The sequence below is a fragment of the Tyto alba genome, unplaced genomic scaffold, assembly GCF_018691265.1.
Source record: "Tyto alba isolate M040663 unplaced genomic scaffold, T.alba_DEE_v4.0 Super-Scaffold_39, whole genome shotgun sequence".
Lineage (NCBI taxonomy): Eukaryota > Metazoa > Chordata > Aves > Strigiformes > Tytonidae > Tyto > Tyto alba.
The window spans coordinates 3739856-3762344 of record NW_024881314.1 but is presented as its reverse complement, the minus strand read 5'-3'; the positions used below and the strand labels follow the sequence as shown (position 1 = coordinate 3762344).

At 49.0% G+C, this 22489-nt stretch overlaps 1 protein-coding gene across 5 annotated transcripts; it reads right to left on the bottom strand.

Annotated features, from left to right (window-relative positions):
• Positions 1-1257: 1257 nt before the first annotated feature.
• On the bottom strand, positions 1258-22147 carry CACNG5 (calcium voltage-gated channel auxiliary subunit gamma 5). 5 transcript variants are annotated; one of them, XM_042802748.1, is made up of 8 exons: positions 22015-22147; positions 20875-21035; positions 15625-15967; positions 8505-8747; positions 7653-7739; positions 6742-6882; positions 5968-6113; positions 1258-5562 (listed from the first exon to the last, which is right to left on the bottom strand). In XM_042802748.1, the coding sequence occupies exons 4-8, from the start codon at positions 8698-8700 to the stop codon at positions 5305-5307; spliced, it is 828 nt and encodes a 275-aa protein (XP_042658682.1). In that variant the 5' UTR covers positions 8701-8747; positions 15625-15967; positions 20875-21035; positions 22015-22147; the 3' UTR covers positions 1258-5304. The 5 variants fall into 5 exon arrangements, with proteins under 5 accessions (XP_042658682.1, XP_042658683.1, XP_042658684.1 ...); XM_042802749.1 differs by having other exon boundaries at positions 15625-15961; XM_042802750.1 differs by having other exon boundaries at positions 20875-21028.
• Positions 22148-22489: the final 342 nt, after the last annotated feature.

The following is a 22489-nucleotide window of genomic DNA, read 5'->3' as shown; positions in this document are numbered from 1 at the left end:
TGAAGATACACAATAATCGCTGCAGCTATTGACTGCCCATTATAACCACCGCCCACTGAGGTCTCCATAATCCAGAATCTAAGGTATATAAAAATTTACATGAAGATAAAGCAAAGAGGCAGCTCTTCCCTTTCTATAATCTACTGTATCCATGGGAACAGATTGCAATTTGCTATCTACACAACAGCAATAGGCAGAAACCCTGCAGTGCATGGAGGAAAGGTCAGTTGAACATCCTGGCCATGGCAGGGCTTGGAGGGTGGCACCCACTGAGCAGCCGGGATGCTGGGGACACCCTGTTCCCCACCCCAGGAGTCACAGCTTTAATGTGTACAGGACAGCTGTGGTGCAACCAATTTGCAGAAAGAAAAGTTAAAGAGCTGATGTGGTTCTCAAGGAGGGAGAACTGGCAGAGCAACCCAGCCCGTGCAGCAAGGGATGCTGTAGCAGGGAGAAGGAGACCTCTCCAGGTGGCCCTAAAACTGGACAAGAAAAACAAGGAGGGAAAATACTAATTTTCCTAGTTAGGTGTGAATGTCAATCTTTTGCAGTGGGAAAAAAATGGGAAGTAAATAAATAAACATCATAAGGAAGAAGAAGAAAATAAATATCTCTCAGCTACTTCTCATTAGTGGAGGAGTATTTACTTGGGTGAATATTTTGCCTCTTCACACAGCATTCCCACCACAAACATGCCAGTTCTGTACAGCTAACAAGCTATCAGCAGGGAAGAATAAGATTATTTAATTTCTTAGCACACCTTGAATAGCCCATGGGGCTAACTCGCATTTGGGAAAATGAATACACAAGCCTGACAAATAATATTAATAATGCAACACAAGGACTTGCAAGCAGAGCACTGTGTACTAGAAACCCCCAAACTGCATACACCGTGCTTGAGTCAGCTCTCTACCATGCCACAGTGATATGCGGGTGAAACCCACCCTAATAAAATACTTTTGGGTCTTGTCTGCTTGAAGCTGATGAAAGGGCACAGGTCTTCGGTTTTGGGTCCAGGGGAGGCAACAGCAAGGTTCATCTGAGGCTTCCCTAGCTGTAGGGGTTTGCTCTCACCCTGCCCACCTAAGCAACAGCTCCATGCCATCCTCCTGGGCAAGAGCAGGACCAGGTTGCCCCAAAACACCCACCCAAACCTCACCTCACCACAGCAGCATCTTCATCAGCAGCTGAAACAGTTCAGCAGTGCTCTTGGTCCTCATCCCTACTGAGAGGGGGCTACTGTCTGGCAGGGGGTCTTGCCTCACCGTAACCTTCCCAGTGGCTCCTTGTGATATAGGTGTAAGGGGAGCAGCACTGGCCAACATTTCAACTACACCTATGTGTAGATATATATATATATATATAATGAATTTTTTTTTTTTTTTTTTCCACTGCGCAAGAAAGGGCTCTGGAGCCACAAGCTGCTCCAGCACTAACTGAGGGAGAACATGACCCAGCACAGCCTTATTATTCCTGGCTACTTAATTACTGCTCATGATTGGTCTCTAATGAGCCCCTTGCATCCATACCTCATGATTCAATAAGGGCTTCCAGGACATTCCTAACTAATGGGGAAATGGACCCTGTCACACCTGGGGCCATGAGAATAACATGAGGTAAGGGGACTCTGGGGGTGGTAGGGGAGATGCTGGCAGAGAGGAGCTTTCATGGCTCAGGAGACAGGCCACAAAATGCCTCTCTGGGCTTATAGAAAAGGGATTTGATTTTAAAAACCCCAAACACACTGTGGGAGGGTGGCTCCCAGGAGTTCCCTGAAAAGATCTGAGCACCCCCGTCTTTCCAACCAGGCTCCCCCAAGCTGTGAGTGCTGGGGGCTCGCTCGCCTCCCACGTGTGGTTTCTTCAGTTAGTGCCCATCCCTCCTGGTGCCCTAAACTCCGGGAGCACCCAGGCTGTGGGGGGGACATGTGTGCTGCGTGGGAGGCTGATGGCAGGGACAGTTTTCTGCTTCAGTTCACTGCAGTCCTGAGCAGTGAGCTCAGGCAGCATCAGGTTTTTATTTAAATCTTAATCCCAGTAATTTGCTCTAACACTATAGTTCAAGCAGATACAGCCACCTGCACAAAGAGTCTGACACCAGTTAGTCATTCATGCAAAACAAGAGATTTTTCTTTTTTTGCTTTTAAGTGCAAACAGTTTTCTGCAAAGTGTCAGACAAGCAATTACCTTCCTACGGGCCTGTGAGCGTCTTGACTCGTCCCATCAGGTGAATTTGAGGACTTCAGTCTCATAGGGGTTAAAAGTCTAATTTAATTGCTGGTTTATCCTCAGACTCCACTTTTAATTTGTTGCAATCCAAGCAACAGACACAGAAAGAACACAACAGGAGGCCAGCACTGACACAGGGGTGGGAGAGAGACCAAAGGAGGCAACTGAGTGGTGTTATTCAAGGAGGGAAGGATGTGGCATAGCAGAGATTAAGGTGGGGTGAAACCATGCCAGATGACTAGGAGAGGTATTTAAATGGTGAGTAGGTGCCCTAAGGGGGTACTACATTTACTTACTGATGCTGATGATTGGTGATGCTCGGGGGAGAAGGTCTCCACAGCTCACCCCACTACCTTGCTCACACCATGCTCATGTCTCCATGCCTCAGAGGCTCTGGAGAAGTTTCTCTGCAGTCAGTGAAGGGGTGGTACTTGCATTTAGATGACCTCAGCCATCTATGGCAAGAGCTGCTGACATTCTGGGCATTGTTAGAGGGACAGCAACACCACCTGGCAGCACAATCCTTGTTGCCCATGCTTTACTGAGCACCACATTTTCCTGCTCAAAACCAGCATTTTACTAAACCAACAGCAAACACTTATTTTGACAGATTTCCTTCATCAGTCCTGCACTTATGAAGGGCTTGTGCTCACTGGGTGAACATGCGAGCTCCTGTGCTCACAAACGCAGCCACATGATGACAATTTCCCCAATGAATTAAAATAATTACTTTTTCAATTTGCCCCTAGACTCTGCTAAAGCTTCTGGGGCCTTGAGGAAGGCGTGAAGTATTTTTCATGTCTTCTGCTCATGTAGGCAGCCAATTTATAAAATGAATAATTCTGTATTTAATCAGTACAAAGGAATATTCCACTTGGGGACAGGGATGTCTCACGATGCTGCACGGGATTAACCACACTAAATGACTCCCCAGCGTGGGGGGATGTAGCTGTGTGGGCCAGCCCTTGCACCTCTGAGCATAAGCAGTTTTGGTGATCCTGAAGGTTTCCCTTCCAAGAAGACAGGCCGAGAATATAAAGGATCCACAAAGGGGAAGATACAAAGGCAACTGTCTTTGAGCCACCAGAAACTACTAACATCAAGCCCAGCAAACTGGACTGGGCTCTACAAATGTAAGATCATCGCTTCTGAACTCCAGCGCTTTCTTGGAGCCTATTTCACACCAAAAATAATGTTCCAAGCAGAAAATTGATGGTTTATCTGGCTGGGGTGAACAGATGAGGACAGTAAGCTTTGTTGCTGGATGGTGGGGCTGGGTTGTGCTTTAATGCTTGAACCTTCCCAGCAGCAAACCTGTTGTGTAGCACTTACAAACTGGGTTTTAAAATGAGAAAATGGACACTTGAGGGTAATACAAAAACTAAGGGTAAATACCACTGTGTCTACAAAAAGACGCCCTGGTTTAAAACTTAGCAAATTTGGAGTCAGTGATGCTAGAGATATGTTACTTGCTTATCTGAAGAGGCTGGAGAGGAAATCATCCTGTTCAAGGGTTGGCTGGATGTATACGCTTGCAGTGAGGTCCCACAGGACGGGCGTCAGAGTCAATGCAAACAGTGGTGCTGCACCAGGACTTGGACCCTATTTTGGAGTAGTTTATAAATAATCAATAGTAAAATAACAAATAATAAATAATAAAATAACAAAGAGGTGCAACATTCATTACACAGTATGCTACAAATGAGGTTAAAAGTATGTATATTCTATTTGTTTCAATTACAGTAAGACAAAACAAGCTCAAATATACCAAGAATCCCTGGAAGGTTTTGTTTTACAGAAAGGAAAATTTCAAAAAAGATTTAAAATAACAAGAATAGAAATAAAGTTTGGACAAAGCTCTTTCTCCTCCAAGGAGACAAGCTCGCAGCTTGCACAGGAGTGCATGAGAGAGCACAGCCTTTTCCTTCTCTGAACTTCGTTTTCAATCAGAGTGATGCTCTCACCCTGGCAGCTGTCTAAGACCAAAATGCCAAAGCATCATATGAAATTTTAAAACTGAAAACCGCAAAATAAGGCTCATACACACAAAAAAAGCACAGCTAAAATACCGTTTTCTTGCCAAAATTAAATATAAGCCTATCTAATTTGCTACAGTGGACTAGTGCCATTAATTTCAGCTACATCACTTTACACTGGTTTGGGATCTTGCCTTTCACTTGCACTTCTGGCCATAATTTCCCCTAAATCCTGCGCCTAATGTTTCCTACGGGAAGCTTTTGGGTAGTTTTCCACTCAGTGCTGCACTGAAATTCTCCCAGTTGCTCTTCAGACCTCCAGTCTATGGGATGGTGGAGGAAATGTGTGTGCCTGAGCCAGCCCAACAGCCGGGACCCCCCAGGGCCGTAGTGCCTCCAGTCTAACATGGGATAGTTAAGCAACAGTTTGCAAGTGGCCATAGAGAAACAACAACCTGCTTGCATCTAAGCCTGCTGAGGTACAGTTGAGAAAAAGATGGCTATTTCCCTTTACAGCCTGCTTAAAAGTGATATCCAGCAATGAGAGATATCAATCAGTAAATACTGAATCAAGACAAAATTTATATTTTTCTAATGATGACTATTTCTTGGAAATTTACACATTTTTTGATGCCTGCTGGTGGTTAGGCCAGTAAATCTATAATTATATGATACAGTCAAATGCACAAACTTTTGCAGCCTACCTAAATCAAAAAAATACACATTTTTTTTTCCTTAATTCTACTCTGTTTTCTTTTTTCTGCTCTTGAGTCCAGCCCTGGATTTGTCCCCCAGGCAGAACTGCTGTTTGCTCAGCAGGATGAGCTGAAAGAAGATGACTTCGGAGAGATTTTTAGTTACACAGGGAAGAATAAAAAAAGAAAAGAGAAAAAAAGAAAAAAAAAAAAAAAAAAGAAAGGAAGATATCCCAATTCTCTAGGTTACATTATTGGTTATATAACCAATCTATCTGGTTATATTTACGCTCCTATAAATAGAGAATTGCCCTGAAAGAGTGGCCTAAAAAGTAAATGACAAACGGAGTCAGGATGCGGCGACCGCCGGCACGTGGCTGGGAGCGGGCGGAGGGGTGGCGGGGCTCAGCACGGGGACGAGGACATCTGGTCGTAGTCGGGGCACTTGAGCAGAGCCGGGTAGTTACTGTTCATCTGCAGGGACGCCTCGCTGGAGATATCCGAAGGGCTGCGTCCCCGCGCCCACGCGTCCGGGTGCAAGAACTGCCCCGAGTAGTCGGAGCAGTTGCTCAGACGGGGACGGTAGAACCCGGGGTGAGGTCGGTAGATGTCCTCGGCCGTGTATCGCTTCATGAACAGGTAAACGGACATCACCCCGGCGCTCTGCAGGGGAGAGAGACACGGCCTGATGCTCACCCTGCTAATGGCTGCCTTCTCCACCACCGCCAAAACAGAACAAAAATATAAATGGCTTTTTGTGCTCCGCTGACGAGGCACGAGGGATCCCAAGGACAGTCACTTCACTGCCCTGCGCCCCAGGTCCCTGCAGTAAATAACATGCCATCACCACCTCTCCTCCTCCTCTGCATCCACGCTTGGCATCAAACAGTGATCAAACGCCCCATGCTGCAGGCTTTGATGGTCTGTCTCCCACCATACTCTATATTACCTGTCAGCCCTCATAGCCTACCCTTAAACCCCGTCCGAGCCCTCTTTTTGCTCACAGCCTCAATGCCCTCCCTGAGAACAGGATATACTCATTACAGGGATGCGAGAGCTCCTGGGTACCTCTGTGAGAAGGAACGAGATGGCAGAGAAGGCAAATGACCATCCATATTTGTAATTGAAGAATGTTTCCGAATCCTTGGTCCTGTTCAACATCTCGTCGTTAATGCTGGATATGTAGAGGACTAGCCCCACCACGAGCGACAGACCTGGGGAGAAACCAAGGAGAAGGACAGTGGGAAACGCTTCAGGGATGGAGCTTCTGAAGAAGCACCTTCCTTTAAGACCTGACTTGTGGGTGAAACTGTAAAACTGTGGAAGTGTGCTTGAAATAACTAGGGAAAGAGGCTGCTAACCCAGGGCACTCCTCTCATTTCAGTCAAACTGTTACCTGCTCAAGCAAGTCCATGTGCACCGAGTAGGAGCTGGCTTCAAAGCTCAGCTGTCACAGCTATTTGTTTAACACTAGCACAACACCATGAATAAAACATTCCCTTGTCTCATGTAGAAACATCTCAGCTGAGTGGTTTGAAGTTTCACATCTCTCCTGTGACCGACGTGCTGTGAGAGGCATCCTCTCCCCCAGCAGCTTCTCCTGCACGGGTGGTGGGTGCTTTCCCCCGCATCTCCTCGCCACTGCCACAGACAAGTCTTGCACCCGGTGATTTTCCATCCTGTAAAGCCTGAGCAGGCTGCAGGGCTGAGCTGGGAGTCCCCGCGGGTGATGTCTCCAATGAGGAGCCACCACAGCGGGTTAGGAGAGTACCAGCAGCTACTAAAGCAAATGTGCTCCAGGTGCAAGGATTTTCAGGAAAAAATCTGGTTAGCAACACTCACCCGACAGGATGAAGAATATCCCTGAGACAAAGGCGAGGATGGTCCTGTGAGGCCGAATGTGGCCAATGTTGCTCAGGATGAAGCCAATGAACATGAAGAAGAGGCTGACCAGGGGGAAGGGAGTGGCAGAGCGGATCATCTCTGGGGGCAGAGGAGCAGAGGAAAGCAAGAACAGGTCAATCCTCCCCACGCAACATGAGAAACGGGCTTGGCTGGGTGAGATGGCTCCAGTCCTGCCTCTCTCCGACCACGTTGTGTCCTTCCTCGCTCCTGGTTAATGTGGGTGCCCCTGTGCTGCTCCTCAGTCCCTGGCAAGGGTTCCCCTCTTTGCTAATGAGCTGAGTGAAGAGGTGACTCTGGCTGGCTGTGGAAATGTCTGTTAATGTTTGTATTCCTGAGGGTTTCTATGTGAAGTGTTACATAGGGAAAAAGCATCTGAACTTGCATTTTTCTCTGGCTTTGCTGCAAAACCGTTTGCTGAACACTTCTACTTATTAAATCAGAAATGACTGTAGAATTCATCATGAGAGCTGCGACACTCCATCCTTAATTTATCCCACTATGTAATGTGTAAAATTGCTACAGAATAAATACAGCTGCAAATTACGGAGAGGAGACTATAAAGCCAAACACTTCCACAAACATCAGCACTGAATAGCCAGTGACAGGAAATCATATGGCTTAGAGCCTCTGTGAGCATCCTGCCATTAGAAAGGGATGTCCCCAAACGCTTAGGAGCATATTGGGTAATTCACATAGTAAAAAATGTAGTTGCATCCTCACATGGTAGCACTGTCAAGGAACTAGGAGCTTCTTTGGCAAGGACACAAAGAGGATTTCTCGGTGGGATCCCTAGTGACCCTTTGGTGCTTTGCAGAATGCAAAGAGTAAGACCCCACCGAACCACTTACTCAGGACGTTGACTGTGGATTCAGACGTCAGCTGAATATTCATGGGCATGACGTATTCGATAGTGAAGCATCGGCCACGCTCTTCACCTGCAGCAAACAGAGACTGTCACACCTGCAATGTGTTTGCCTCTTTATTTTTGATGGGGGAGAGTGGCTTTAAAATGAATTCCTGTGCATGCATAAAAACAATCTTGCTTTTTAGTGCTGCTTCCATCTTATATGTCAGTGTTTGGGGCTGAAGTCAGACGTTTCTTAACTACCATCTCCCTTGTACAAAAGGATTCCCTTGTATACAAAAGCATGAACGCTGAAGCCAGAGAGTTTAAGGCCACCCCGGGGGCGGTATCATTGCTCCTCGCTCCCCTGACTTTTTCAAAGCAGTGGTTGAAACTTTGTGACATTTCAGATCGGTCACATTGAGATTCCCATTCCCTTGGGTTTTATTCAACTCTGTCCCTGCGGCCAAGTTGCTTCATCAAACTTGGCGTGGATGGAGGGAACGGTCCAGCTGACCTGAATCTAAATGTTGCAGGGACAAAAAGGAAAGTTTTGAGCTGCTGCCCAAGGCGCTCTGGCTGTGGCACTGGGATGGGGCAGGACGGAGGGCAGCGAGGTCTGGCACAGCACCAGTGAGCTCACCTAAAACCTGCATTCAAAGGCACATTTATCCATCCGACTATTAAAGCTGAGAATGGGGTGATGGCGTTACTCAGGTTGTGCTTAAGTTTGGAAGCAAAGATGGTCGCAGCCTCTAAAAATCCTATTTTTCCCCAGCCTTTTCCTGTGCTTTGGTGCTGACCCGCAGAACAACGTTACCTTAACGGGGGATGTTTTTTTGGGGGGAGGCCATACCTGCCAGGAAGCAGACCCTCCAGAGCCCGGAGTGCAGCGACAGTTTGATTTCCGCCGTCTGGTTTTGGGGCTGGACGATGCCCTCCTCCAGGTAGAGCCAGTAGTCGGTGCTGACGGAGATGCCCAGGAGGCCGAGGCCGCAGACGGCGAACACGCTGCTGAGCAGGGTCAGCGCCTTCCTGCCGCAGGCGCTCATTCCCGACGGCACGGGGGGCCGGGGCGGCGGGGGGGGGGGGGGGACGGCTGCCGGGAGAGGGGACACAGCCGTCAGCACGGAGCCGTCTACTGCTTTTGGGGGGGGGTATGGACATATCAAAGCTTTGCCCTCTGCCCTTAATGGCTTACATCGGTCGAGCTGAAAGAAGCCATTAAAACAATCACAGCGGGCTCTGACAGATGGAGAGTTTGAACCAAATCCCACCCGACTGCTGCCCGGCACCAGCCCAGGGCTCGTGGACGTGCTGAGCGCCGGGTGCCGGCACCGGGGTGGGATGGGCTGGGCAGGAGCAGCTCATCAGCTCCTGTTTTGTTTGCTGCAGGTGAGTTCCTGCTGCTCCAGCCGAAGCCGGAGCTCGTCTCCCCAAGGATGTCGCTGATCTGCAGGATCTGCCGTCCTCGAAGCCTTATGGAACGCTCCGACGAAGGGCGGCAGCATGAGCTGTATCTCCTCAGCGCAGGAGCCCATTGAGCCTCATGGACACCACGTTAATGGATCAACAAAGATACTTCTGGCTGCTGGACCAAAACCTCCTCCCAAGCACCTCCAGTCACCACCACGGCCCCCTCCAGTATTGCTATTTTTCCTCTTTCAGGGTAGATTTACCCACTGGGAGATCGAGAATCTGATTCTGCAGAAACCAAGCTACATTTATGCATGCTGAATGACATCATTAAACACCTCAAAGCAGAGCTATGCGATGCAATAGCTTGCCTTTTTTTGCCTTTTATTATTTATTTTGCTTGATCAAAGCTGCCAGTGCCAGTGTCAGCTGAACTCACAGACTGAACTGGTCCAAACTCAGCTTGTACTTTAGGGCAGGGCTGGGAATGGGACCAGAGCACTGCAGTCAGGCCCTGAGCAAACATTAAAGGAGGTGGAAAAATCTTCCCTCACCCCCATGTTATTTATGGATGGAATCTTTTTTATTTTATTTTATTTTATTTTATTTTATTTTATTTTATTTTATTTTATTTTATTTTATTTTATTTTATTTTAGCTAATCTGGGAATTGAGCAGTTCTCACAGTGCCCTGCAGACTGATAAATCAGAAATCAGACTTCTTGGTGCAGCAGAGAAATAGTGCAATTAATATTGGGGGGGGGGGGGGGGGGGGAGGGGGAAGGCACAGAAATTAAAGATTAGAGGAATAAGAGCAAGAAGGAAAAGATATGCATGTGAGGTGGTCTTCTAGGGAGTAGGAATGAGGCAGACAGCGCTATTGACTGCTTTTGTAAAGCCAGCATGAATCACAGATAAGTGCCGTGTCATGTATATTTTCCAAGGCACATTTTGCTGTTGTTCGGCACTGCAAACAATAAGGGACAAAACCAATATAAATCCAGCTAGACAACAGAATCTACCAAATTCAACTCGGTAGCAGTGGGATGCATCTTCCTTGGGCTCCCTTTAAAATTGCACGAGCCTCGTTCGCACCGTGTGAAGTTTCAAGGGACAACAAATGGGAGAGGGCTGGGGGCAGAGCCCAGCCTTCCCCCGCTCATCCCACTGCCTGGGAAGGAGGGCAGAGCCCTCCTAAACACACATTTCATTTGAAACATCAGTTCCCAAAATAATGATGGATAAACAATAGAGCCAGGGCACGTATGTTTTACGTCTCCCCCCGTGTCGCCTTTCGAACCTACGCAGGAATAGCTCCATCACGCCTGTACTCCCCGCTGGTGTTTGCTATCGCGGCACGCGCTGGTGAACAGAATTCTTGCTGGTGTTATCACTGTGATGAAGGTGGTGGGATTTAGTGATTAACTCGGGAGATGTGGCTCCTGCCTGGGCTGGGAGAGGACAGCTCGTTGTTCTGACATGCCTGGCTGGCGAGCAGACCAGAGGAGGGCTTATTTTCTTGCACCTCTGATGTAAATACATTAATGCTTCCTTGCTTACAGTGACTCTCAAAGGTGCCAAAATTCCTCATAGCTTGCACTTTTACACTCGAAAGCCTCCAAAGATAACGTTCTGCTGTAGTTTCCTCATGATTAATACCAGCAGATGATGCTGCTGATAATTATTTCTTGCTGCTGAACCGTCTGTGAGCTGTGCTCTCTCAGGGAGCTCAGTGCTCTTGCAGTGCCCATCCCAGCACATCTATAGCACAAATGCACCGCACCAAGCTCCCCGGCAGCCCGGTCCCGGGCTGATCCTGCAGCAAGTTTCATACAAGACTCATGTGAAGGAAACTTGTAGTTAATGTGGAGTCCAAATAACTGCATTTACTGAACAGATGCAACACCCAAGGCCTGTGTGCACCTCCAGCTTGCTGCTCTGGGCAGAAATAAGAGAGAAAAGCAGGGACTGCTGCTGGAAGAGTTGCAAATTCTTGAGCAAAAGAGAGAAAGGGAAAAAGACTTTTATTATCGCATCCTACCCTGAGTCCAAAGCAGGCAAGTACATCTTGGTAGGAAGCAGATGTACTTGCACCCTCAAGCACTGCAACAGCTCTGACAATTCTCTTCCATATGAAATCAAGGATTTGGCTCTTCCTACGTTCACACTGAGCCGTTTCCCAGAAGGTACCGACCTACGGGAAGGGGAGTGCTGTCACTTACAGACAGCCCAAGCAAATGCTTCAGCTCATGCTACTGCAAGCTTTCCACCTTTGGCTTTGCTAGCAAGCCTCATTTTTAATGTTCTTATCTAACGTTTCCCTCAGCTCAAGAAAAGCAGGCTGTGTTCCCAGGAGGGACACCTCCCTGCTACGGGTGCGACGAGTGAGATGCGCAGAGGAGACACTCATATTTTTTCTCCTGAGGAATTAGGAGGCAGCAGCTAAAGAAGAAACTGGTAGCTCTGGGACAGAAAAGCATGTCCTGCAAAGGTAGCCCTGCACCTTGATAGCCTGAGGACAACCTTCCTGTCAAGGGGAGAGACCAACACAGACCTGTAGATGTTAGGACACCACTTTACCCCTTCACTGGATGAGAATATGCCATTTCCCAGGGAATCTACCATTTCCCGTCTCTTCATAGATCCCATTTGGTCCAGCAACATGACCAGGCAAAGAACAGCTCCTCTGGCTCATCCGTTCTTCTCCCTAACTCAGTCAGAGCCGTATTTTTTAGCTGTTGCCTCAAAATGAAGAGGGGTTACTACAGGGTGTCTCATCCCTTTTGGCATTTTGGTGCCAAAATGGTAAAAGGAGCTGGAATCTAATCTTGGCTCATATATCATCAACAACTGTCATCCCGGCATATTTTTCATTAATAATGAGCCAAAAATCAAAGTAGGGAGTATGGGAAGGTCCAGATAAAGCCATTCAGAGGGAAATAGCTAAGTATTTCCTGTGATTTGTTGTCCATCAGCACCAGGCACTGGAAAATATACCCATTTGGCACCATTTATATTGATCATTGGGGTGACGCTAGCAGCAGCGAGAGGGGTCGGGCGTCAGAGTCATGCCTCTCAATTGCCTCATTTCTTTTCTCTCTCACACTTCAATTTCCATGTAATCACGGATGCATTAGAGAGTGATCCCTATTACTGCCTTGCTGGCACATCAAATCGAGCCCAATGTGGTGGGGGACGGGCGGCAGGGATAGTGCAGAGCAGCTGCTTGGAACAAACCTTCCCCCGTGTCCAGCGCTTGGAGAATTATCAGGGCTCCCAAGAGAAAGATTTTTCAAGGACACAAATAGGAGCTGGTTTGATTTTCAGCAAGGATTTAGTCCCCAGTAACCTTTACGAATTGTGTTATGCTTCCTACAGCTGAAAAGATGATGCTGTTTGATTTCCAACAGTAGCTGTATTTTAAATTAAATGAATATAGCCCAAAGATTTCCAAGAAATAGGACCTTAGAACTGTTCCTGCTCCTTCAATCACACTATGCTTTCTGGTAGTAGTCCAGGGAATAATAAAAGCAGTCTGCAATGTAATCTGCAGTCCTCATAATTAATTTCTTTTTTATTTTGGAGCCATAGCTTCTGATGGGAATTGCACATGGCCCTTGCTGGGACCAACCCCTTCAGAAAATGAAATGATATTGGCGTTGTTCCCAAAGCAGTTCACCCAGGACTTGAAGTCCTTACTTCTTGCTGTATGGTCACAAAAAGAAAATATTATTCTGGTCCAGGTTTCTGAGTCCACACCTCTGTGACCTAATGCTAAGCACAAGCCACTGCTCTGGGCTACGTGGGTGGGCTGAGAAAAACAAATATATTGCTGGTCAACTGCCTGGTCAGGATGGGTCATGTCAGTAAATCACTGCTCTGAGTTCAGTGGAGAACAACACTCCCTCCTGCCCTGTGTAAAGGTAGAAAGAGCAGGGCCAAGCCAGGCCAAGGAGGTGGCTATTGATTTTTATGCGGCTAGTGCATCATTTCCAATTTCCTGACATTTGTGAGGAGGGGAAGCACTGCCAAGTTTATCAGAGCAGACAAGAGGGAAGGTTTTGTTTGTGGAGGGGTGCTGGGATCCAGGAAAAGCCTGGCAACTTGCCTCTGTGGTTGTGAAAGCCTGGTCCCTGGTGCAAGCCTAGGGCAGAGGGAAATCAGAGGTTAAGCCATGGACCTGGAGCAGTGATAGAGGCTGAGCAGAACATAAAGAAGAAATGAAGCCTGGGGGAAGGGGGATAGGAAACCCACTGAGTGAGTGATCAATGTACAAAGAACATCAGGGACCTGGGTAAGAGCTGGCAAACGCAGGAGAGCATGAGCTGTGATGGAGCTGAACTGAAAGGACCAGCTCTCGCTAAGCTGCGACAAGAAAATTGGGCTGGCTAAAAATAAAGGGCCTTCAAGCAGCAGGACCTCTTCCTCAGGACACAACGCAGGCCATGAATGTGGGCAAAAATAAATAGGTCAAGGTGAGTGGCTCTTTCAGAACTAAACTTTCCAGATCCAGCAGTGCTCAGGCAGCAGGACTGTGCCGGGGGGGCTGGCCGAAGCCATCGCCTCATTTCACCCTCCTTTAGACCACAACAACATCACCCAGGCTCCCTCGTGGGCAACTCCAGAAAAGCCTAATTTGGTCATTAATAACCACAACAGAATAGAAAGTTGGTCGCAAAATGGCATAGCAGTTCCCATGGACCTTATGGAGCACCCGAAGGATGCAAATGCTTCAGTCCTAAAAGAGCTTGTGCAAGATGCAGCCTGTGTCCAGCTGACACGACCTGATGCTCTATGGGTTTGCAGAGAGGGTTTTACTGGCGTGAGGAGCACACAGTGAGATGACTTTAGCCACAACCAGGCATATGCAGCTCAGCAGAAGAGAGGAAGAGGTGGAGATGGTGTGGGCAGTACTCTCTGCTCCATCTGGGGAGAAGCAGCTCCACAAACCTGACCTGGAAAATTGCGAAAGATAGTTTTGGAATTGCCACTTGGGAAGCAACAGTCCCCCCTGAAGCTTGGAAAAGGTGTGCTGCAGGCAGGGGAGAAACACAAAACTGATCTCCTTCTGTGTAATTGCTGAAGGAGAACAGGGATGGCTGCAGAGAAAAGCAGTATCTCCTGGGCTGGTAGGCTGAGAGGGAAATGGCCGAAGGGGATGTGGGTTGGAGATGGTCCGCATGGTTCCCGGGAGCCCTGTCCTGGGCTGCTGGCACCCGCCACCTCACGTGGTACATGAGAAGACAGAAATATATAAGGCAGCTTTACATTACAGAGCTGCATTAGTGTCATGCAGAAATGTCAGCTCAATTTCTGAGAGAGAAATCATGTATTGGAAAAATTAAGTACAGAAATAAATCTTTTTGATGTGAAGGAAGTTTAGCCTGATGCAAAGAAATGAAACAGTCCATCTCATGGCAGTTTGAACAAGCACTAGTAACGGCAACTATAAGCAGCCATAAACTTCAAAAGGATCAATACTGGACTTAAAAGCTTCCCCTCGGCTGCTAACAGCGGTGCTGCACGGCCAGCCCCGCACGCAGCACTGCCCTTACAGCCGCATAGAAACAGCAGCATTGAATCAGTCAAGTGCACTGGGCTCACAGGCTCTCCAGACAGGGTTTTTAAAAAAATATGTAAAAAGAAGGCTGGTTATGAGTTATTCAGAACTAGATTGAGCCACAGCAAACATAAACCTATTAATTTTTTGCTTGTCATCAGACGCAAGGAACACCTGAAAAATAATTGGAAGAAATGATGTGTGACTGCCACACACTGTAATGTTCCCCACTAGTTTTATGAGTGGGATTAGCTGGGATTCTTCTCTTAAACTTGACTTTCATAATTTTTCTGAGAAACTCCCCTTTTCCTTAGTACTTCCCATGTTTCATTTCTTGTCCAAGTTATTTTTTTAAGCTTGATCAAAAATCCTTTCATGGCAGTGCAAGAGAAAATTAAATGTTTTATAGATTATAGTACCGTATTTTGCTGTTGAACCCACAGCTTGCTTAGAAAACCCCCGAGGCTCACCCGCAGCTGCACTCCTTTCTCCTTTGCCATGCATCAGCCTTTTTGCTGTGGACTGCTCAAAACCTGCTCTTATTGCCTGGGTCAGGTTTGCAAGGATGGTTGTTACTGATAAACTGAACCCACCTTCAACTCCAGAACCAAATATGAGGAGAACAAATGATATTCCCAAGGTTAAAGGGGCAGCAACTGAGATTTATTTCCCCACCTCAGCCCTTTAACCAGACACTTTCCCAAACTGGCTGCCTCTGCCATGCCCGTGCCACTGCACTCGCCGGGGCGATGGCTCTGCTCCAGCTCATCCACACTAATGGCTTTGGATGGTGCCAGCCACTTTCAACAAATAAAATAACTGAACAGCCCCCCCTTGTACCCCAGTCCTGGCTCACATGCTGTTGGCACAGCCCATGTGTGCGTATGGCTAGTACTCATTCACATATTTTTTTCTGGATCCACAAATATCCTCTCCAAAACCTCTTATAAAACACATCCCGCCCATGTGCCTCCTTTCTCCTTGGTGTTTAAGGCTCTTACCTCTTTTAACCCCGGCTGAAGCAACACTTTGGCAAGCAGAAAACCTGCGATGTTGGCTGTGAAGGTGGGAAGCGTAGGTTCTGGCAGACTGACTATGAGGTGAGTGTCACAACGAGGAGGGTCCTTGAGGGATGCTTCGGCTGCTGGATGGCTCTGGGAGGAGCTGGGAGCAGGGTGGCTTTGGCAGCGGGCAGAGGAGAGATCCTGGACCGTAGGAGAGGGCACAGCCTCGGCTCTCTGCCTCTGACCAACTCACATGAGGGGTTCACGAGGCCGGGACACAGGGACAAGCAGATGTCTGGCACGGCTCCACATCCACACGCCGGCAGCTCCTACCCTGTGGCTGTACAGGAAAGAGTTACACAAAGTACATTTCTCAAGAGGGAAATAGGAGCTAAAACTCTGAGCTTCCAATACTGCCCACGCACCCGAGTCCAATTCTCCACATCTAAACTGTATGTATATATATACACATACACTTAAAGTTTACATCACTTTAAGTGAGCCCTTTCCTTTGCAGAGCCCTTCCCAACGCCCTCTCACCCTCTGCACAGCAAAGCTGACATACAATATTCACCTACTTGCAGTGTGGCTGAGTGCTCTCAGTCAGGAACATGAGTCAAACTGCTGGTTTCGATACCCTACAAAGAGCTACAAAAGCAGAATAAAAGGGGGAATATCTAGTGCTGCAAAGCAAACCAGCTGGGGACTTTGTTGTAAGATCTGCAGAAATCTTGTTGCTATGTGTTGTGCAGAACAGTGCTTGCCCGTTAACCTCTGCCCACTGTACATTACAGGTTGTGCTCTATATCCTAAATACATAAACTGCAGTAACCTGACGATCCAGTGACCCTCTTCTGGCTTCGGTGTAGTGCTTCCCTCTGCTCACCCTGGCTGGTGCAGAGGGAGCTCGAGCAGACCCAGCAGCGGGGATGAGCAAAGGCAACCCCACCGTGTCCACATCCACTTCACACCAGGACCAAGGCTGGTCTGGTCTAGGGGAATATTAAATCTTTAACAGTTTGTCCTTGTTCACTTCCATGTGTCATTTAAGGTGGCACAAAGTCCTGCAATGGCCTTGTATATTAAAAAGAGGAGAATAAGCCTCTTTCTAGCATAGTGGCAGCTTTTCAAGGTCTCCATGTCCTTCCAGCAGCAAGGCAGGTCACAACATGACCGAAGATCTCAAGCACCTTTTCTGTAAGATATTTATGTTGTTTTAAACTGAAGTGGGTATGAACAGAACCCACCAATGCAGAGCAAGCCCTGCAGAAGCTGTGTATTATGAATGTAAATGCATGAAATTTCTCTGGGCAATAAACTTTTACTGCTACAGAAGGTCTAAGAAAAGCCCCAGCTACCAGCCCAGGTTTCCGAAGATGAGGCTGTTCCTGCCAAGCTGCTCAGTAGAGATGGGCCAACACCCCCGTTTTCTTCTTTTCCCCTTAACGATCAGTGCATGACAGCTTGAGCTAAATTAAGCAGTGCTGGGAGGTAAAAAATAGCATCAAGAGCTAATTAAAACTCTTCTACCTCCCCCGCGTTGATGGCAGGGAGAGGCGAGCCCTGGGTACCTGTGCCGTGGAGGCAGGGCAGCCTGCTGCAGCTCTTCCCCCGCCAGCACAGCTCTTCTCACCAGCACTGGCAGCTGGAGTGTTTTTATGAACACTTTCAGTGTGATAAATGAGAGAAAGCAAGAAATCCCCTGAGCGCCGTTGGTGTCTCTGAGCGCCGAAGGCTGCAGACAAGCAACATGTTGGGCAGGCTGCACGTACCCGCGACGGCTGCCGAGACCGCCGTCCCCTCGGCGTGATTAAACACAATTATTAGCACGAAGCAGACGCCTTGTTATCCAGGAGATTGCATTCCCCCTTCCCTGCTTAGAAACCAGCTTTACTGCAAAGCCTCCAAGTACCAAAACGATGCCAGAAAGAAAGCAGAGAAGGGCTGTACCATTCACACCTCAGGCAAACATCTTAATAACCTGAGTGCCATTTGTGGCTGCCGTTAAACCCTGTTACCAAACACAACAGCTGCTCCATCCAGCTTTGTTTAAGCCCTGTGGGACACAGCTCCTCAGATGCCGATGGTGGTGGTGTCTTCGTGCACAAGCTCTCCAGGGTGCTTGACACTGAGAAGCTGCAGAAGTTTGGCCCCATCGTCACATAGGAAAGGTCTTTGCTTCGTGTAGCTTGTTGGGTTTAATAGTAAGGAATATTAAAGTACATAATAAGCTTTGATACCTCATCAGAGATATTAAACTTTCTACCACCCAGATTTTAGCAAGATTCATTGCCAATTCCAGGATTTGATGGTAAACGTCCCACAGACAGGGTAGGACAAACCACACAGGGCATGGAGCAGCTTGAGACCAGGCGCAAGCAGCACGACCCAGTCGGAGGAGCACGGCTCGGTACCAAGCCCAGCGAGGCCTTGGGAAGACATCAGCTGCTGGCCCTGCTCAGCATGGGAAAGCACAGCCACGATCTGGGAAAGTCTGCAGGAACACCAAGGGAACAGACTGGGTCTCACTCTTTCTCCATCCTTCCCCCAGGCCAGCTCTTACTACCAGGCGAAACTTGGTCTGACTGTGTGTAGCTGGTCTTTACCTACACCCCCCTCCTATTCACCATCATGTTCCTGCAGCACCCACCCAGCTGTACCTCTGCTGGCACCTATATAATGACCTGATATTTTCTTCTCCATGGAGGTCTGTAAAATATTTTACAGTAAGAACTATAAATCATCTGACACATGACGCTGACATTGCTTTCCTCTTCAGCGATCCCCATCCTTCAGTCATTGTGCAGAAAAGGGCAGTTTTGGCTTAATATTTTTCCTGCCTGTAGCTCACCTTTCCTGTGCTTCAGAAGAGACGTGCCACTTCCCAAGCAGCAACTCCAGTGTTGGAAGGATTTGATGCAACTTTCAAAATCACTCATTTTTCTAGGTTGGGTTTGCTGTGCTGCTTCTGGCCATCTGCAGCTTCCAAGGTCTCCCGACAGCATCCAAGAAAGGACCATTTTCTACTGACCATAAAGTCAGTGCAGCTCTGAACATCCTCCCCAAGAGCCAACACTGCTGAGCTGTCATGACAGCAGGAACCAGGGGAAATCAGACACGAGGGGAGCTGGTGATGGAAAGAAATGAAAGCAGAGCCCCAGCTTGGGTCGGGTATTTCAGCAGTGCCAAAGACAGAGCTTTCTGTTCCCGTAGAAAGTGATGGCATCTACCTTCACTCAGGTAAAAGCTGTGGCAGCAGGAGATGAAGGCAGAGCAGCTGCCAGTCCTGCCACAGCTCCACCCAGACCCTGCCACGGTCCTGGGAAGGTTTCTCAGATAACGGGCTTTGAGACACGCTTTTAGCTGTGACACAAGCAGGATGTTCACGATCTGTCCCTCTGTGAGAGCCGATGGTGGATGCTCCAGGATTTCCCATCCCACCTTGTGCCCTGGTGCACTCTGCCATGTCTGACTTGAGTATCATGTCAGTTAAGTATTTCCCAAATAATTAAAAAAATTTTCTTCTATGATGTATTGTATCTCAGTCCCCAAAGTGCTAATCCTTACAGACAGATGGCTTGGCTTTTGCTTGGGATGTGACACACAGGTAGTGACTTATTTGCCCTGAGAAAGGGAGAATTGGAAAATTCTTCCTATGCGTACATGTCTAAGCAATGGTTGGACCTAGGCTTAGCATTATGGTATCAACCTCTGTTGCTGAATTTTTAATAACCAAACCCACACAGAGCCTCTCCTCTCATCTACACCCAACTCTGAGTGCTGCAAAAAGGGAGGTTTCTGCCCACCATGCTCCCAGCCCTTCTGTCCCGCCGGCTGGAGAAGGTGGGGGGACACGGATGCCTGTCAGTGACCCCACTGCAATCCCACACTTGGTCCACCTCTACCAAACATAACCCCCCTACACCTCTCTGAGTGAGGACATTCCCAGCCAGAGCTGCTGCAGAAGAAAGGGACATGTATTGTAACCAAGAGCTGAATGTCTCCTCAGCAGCCAGGGCCGTGGGGCTGCCCACGTGTGGGATGGCGAGGGGGAGCGAGGTCCTGCCCTGGCAGAGCCGAGCCTCCGCTCCCTGCGGAGACATCACCCAGCAGCGCTGGATGGGCACTGAGTGGCAAAATGAATAATCCACAGGTTGTCTCGGGTCAGTGGATGCTGTCTGCTGTGCTGCTCAAATAATCCCCCCTCAGTGCAGCCGCGAGCATGGCTCTAACGAGGTTTTCACTGATGAGCAATGATACCTCCCTCGTAATAAAGGAAAAGCTGCAAGTCCAGTCTTCCACAGGGACCAGACACAAACTCCATCTCATCTTTAACAGCCCATTTCTGAGCCTGATGCAGCAGTTGTCCTTTGACAAATTCCATTTTCCCAGTGAATATTATACTATAAATATCAAGAGTTTGTGGCTTTACAGCGATAAAAATTGGTGTGATTTTCATTCCAAATCCTCTTTCTAGAACACACCTAGAACCCAAACTCCCTCTAACTTCAGTGGGATTAAGGCTCCCAGATAACTTTTGACCTAGACTCCATCATTTAGTTATTTTTAAAATGCCACCTTAAAGCCAAGGCTTTAAATCTTCCCAGCTGACTTATGAAAAGCTCCCGATACTCGCTCCAGCCCTACACTTGAGCAGCTCACAGCTTGCCGATACCATTGAAGCCTCTGTAGGCTTGTGCATTATTTCCCTTTTGTATTCTTTATCCCTTCCCTTCTCCATAAATTAAGCTGAAAATGCTGCGGCATGGATGCTGCCAGGTGGGGATTCATTCAGCCCAATGAATATATTCAACAGCTACAATAATACAGCAAGGGATTGGAGAAATAAACGCACAGAATCATTTCTGTCCCCTGGATGCCACGTGGAGCAGCCGCGGGGGGAAGGTGTGATGGCAGCGGGACGGGCTGCTGAGAGCCAGTCTCCTGCCCTTTGGCTTTTTATGTGGGTCACAACGCGACAGACTGAAACGGTGCCCCTAAAACCAACTGCAGATGAGCCTCTGAAGGGAGCCCAAACACACCGAAGGGCAGCAGCGATGGAAACGTGGGAATGCTCCTCCAGCAAAGCTGCCCGCCCGGGTCACATCACCGGCACCCACAGTACTGCACAAAACTCTGCTGAAATACTCCTTTTCGGCGTTCTTGCTGGTGTTGTGCGACTTGCAGTGAATGCAACGCCCTTGCTGCCCTCTCCCAAGGCTCACCTGCACCATGCAGGCCACCTACCAGCTCCGGCGAGGCCTCCTCTTCGTCGCCCTCTCCCCCGCGGGGGTTCGGGGGGTGCGAGGGACACAGGGGGAACAGCGGTGCTGCAGGTCAGACCCACTCTCTGGACACCCCCAAGGAGCCTCCCGCTGCTTCGTGCCTGGAGAACCCAGCCCTAAAAGCTTCAAAAAGCATCGGGCGTCAGGGGCTGATGAAGTTTTACAAAACGCCAAGCAATTAATCAAGAGGTGAATGGCGTGTCAGAAACCCGCCCTGCTCGCCGCTGTGGTGGCTGGAATTTCACGTTTCACCACCTTTCACAGGAGATCAGTAAGTAGTGTGTGGAGAATGGAAGACAGGCTCCATGTTCCCATGTGCCTGTTCATATGATAACACACGATCCACCTTTTTATTTATTTATTTTTTTTTTCTCTACTTCACTTAACAACCAGGTCAGGTTTTTTTTTCAGAGGGCTTCACTTAGATTCACACTCCCCTCTCCAAGGGGTTTACTACACTGAAAAATACTGGCAGCCCCTGACTTCCAGCAGATATTATATTCTCTGTGATAAATACACTTCCTTTCCTCAGCTCTACGTTCAAAAGTCCCCGGTGAAGGTGGGGATGCTCGCAGTCCCCGGGAGATGGGGACTGATGTGCTCTGTGTCTCTGATCGGTCTGGTGGAAAAAAAAGCCCTTGGAAGGAAGAGCCGGGATTTACCGGCTCCCGTGTGCTCAGGTCCCCCGTGGGCGTTCACTCGGGGCTCCGGCAAACCCGAAGTCCCGGTGACTCCTAGCGAGCTGCTGCCCGGGGCGGTGCCCCCGGGGCCGGTGTCCCCCCCGTCCCGGGGAGCGACCGAGGGCACCACCGGCTCTGACTCCGAGGGGGATATGGAAAAAAAAAAAAAAAAAAAATACACACACACACATACACATATATATATATATATATAACCTTAAACCCTGCTGCTCCGCACCCAGGCGGCACCTCCCAGACCGCCCCCCCGCGCCGCTCGGGCTTTAAACTTTCAGGTTTTTACATTGAATTCGGAACATCTCCCCCCCGCCTCCCGAAGCCACTTCCAGGACTGTGGTCCCCCCGCTCCCCACTCCCGGGGCAGCCTGGCCCGGTCACGGGAAGGGCCCCCCCGCGGCACTCACCGGCCCCACGGGCGCTGCTCCGGCGGCCTCGGGGATGCTCCGCGCCGGGAAGGGCCGGGAGAGCCCGGGGAGGAGAGGGCATCACATGGCGCCGACGGGGACAGCCCACCTCTCCCTCCCTCCATACCCCCTTTCCCTCCCTTCATCCCTCCTTCCCTTTCTCCATCCTCCCCTTCATCCCTCCCCCTTCCCTCCCTCTTTCTCCATCCCCCCTCCTTTCTCCCTCCCCCCCCCTCACGTCCCTCTATCCTTCCTTTCCCCCTTCCTCCTTCCCCTTTATTCCCCCACCTGCCCTCTTTTCCTCCCTTTTCCCCTCTGATCCCCCTCCTTTCCCTTCTCCCTGCTTCCCTCCATCAGTCCCTCAGCTGTGGTTGGTGGCTCCAGTTCACCACCGGGGCAGGAGTGGGAGCCAGCATTGCCCCAGCCCCTTTATGCATCCTCCCTTCCATGCACCCCCCCTGCCTCTCTGCACCCC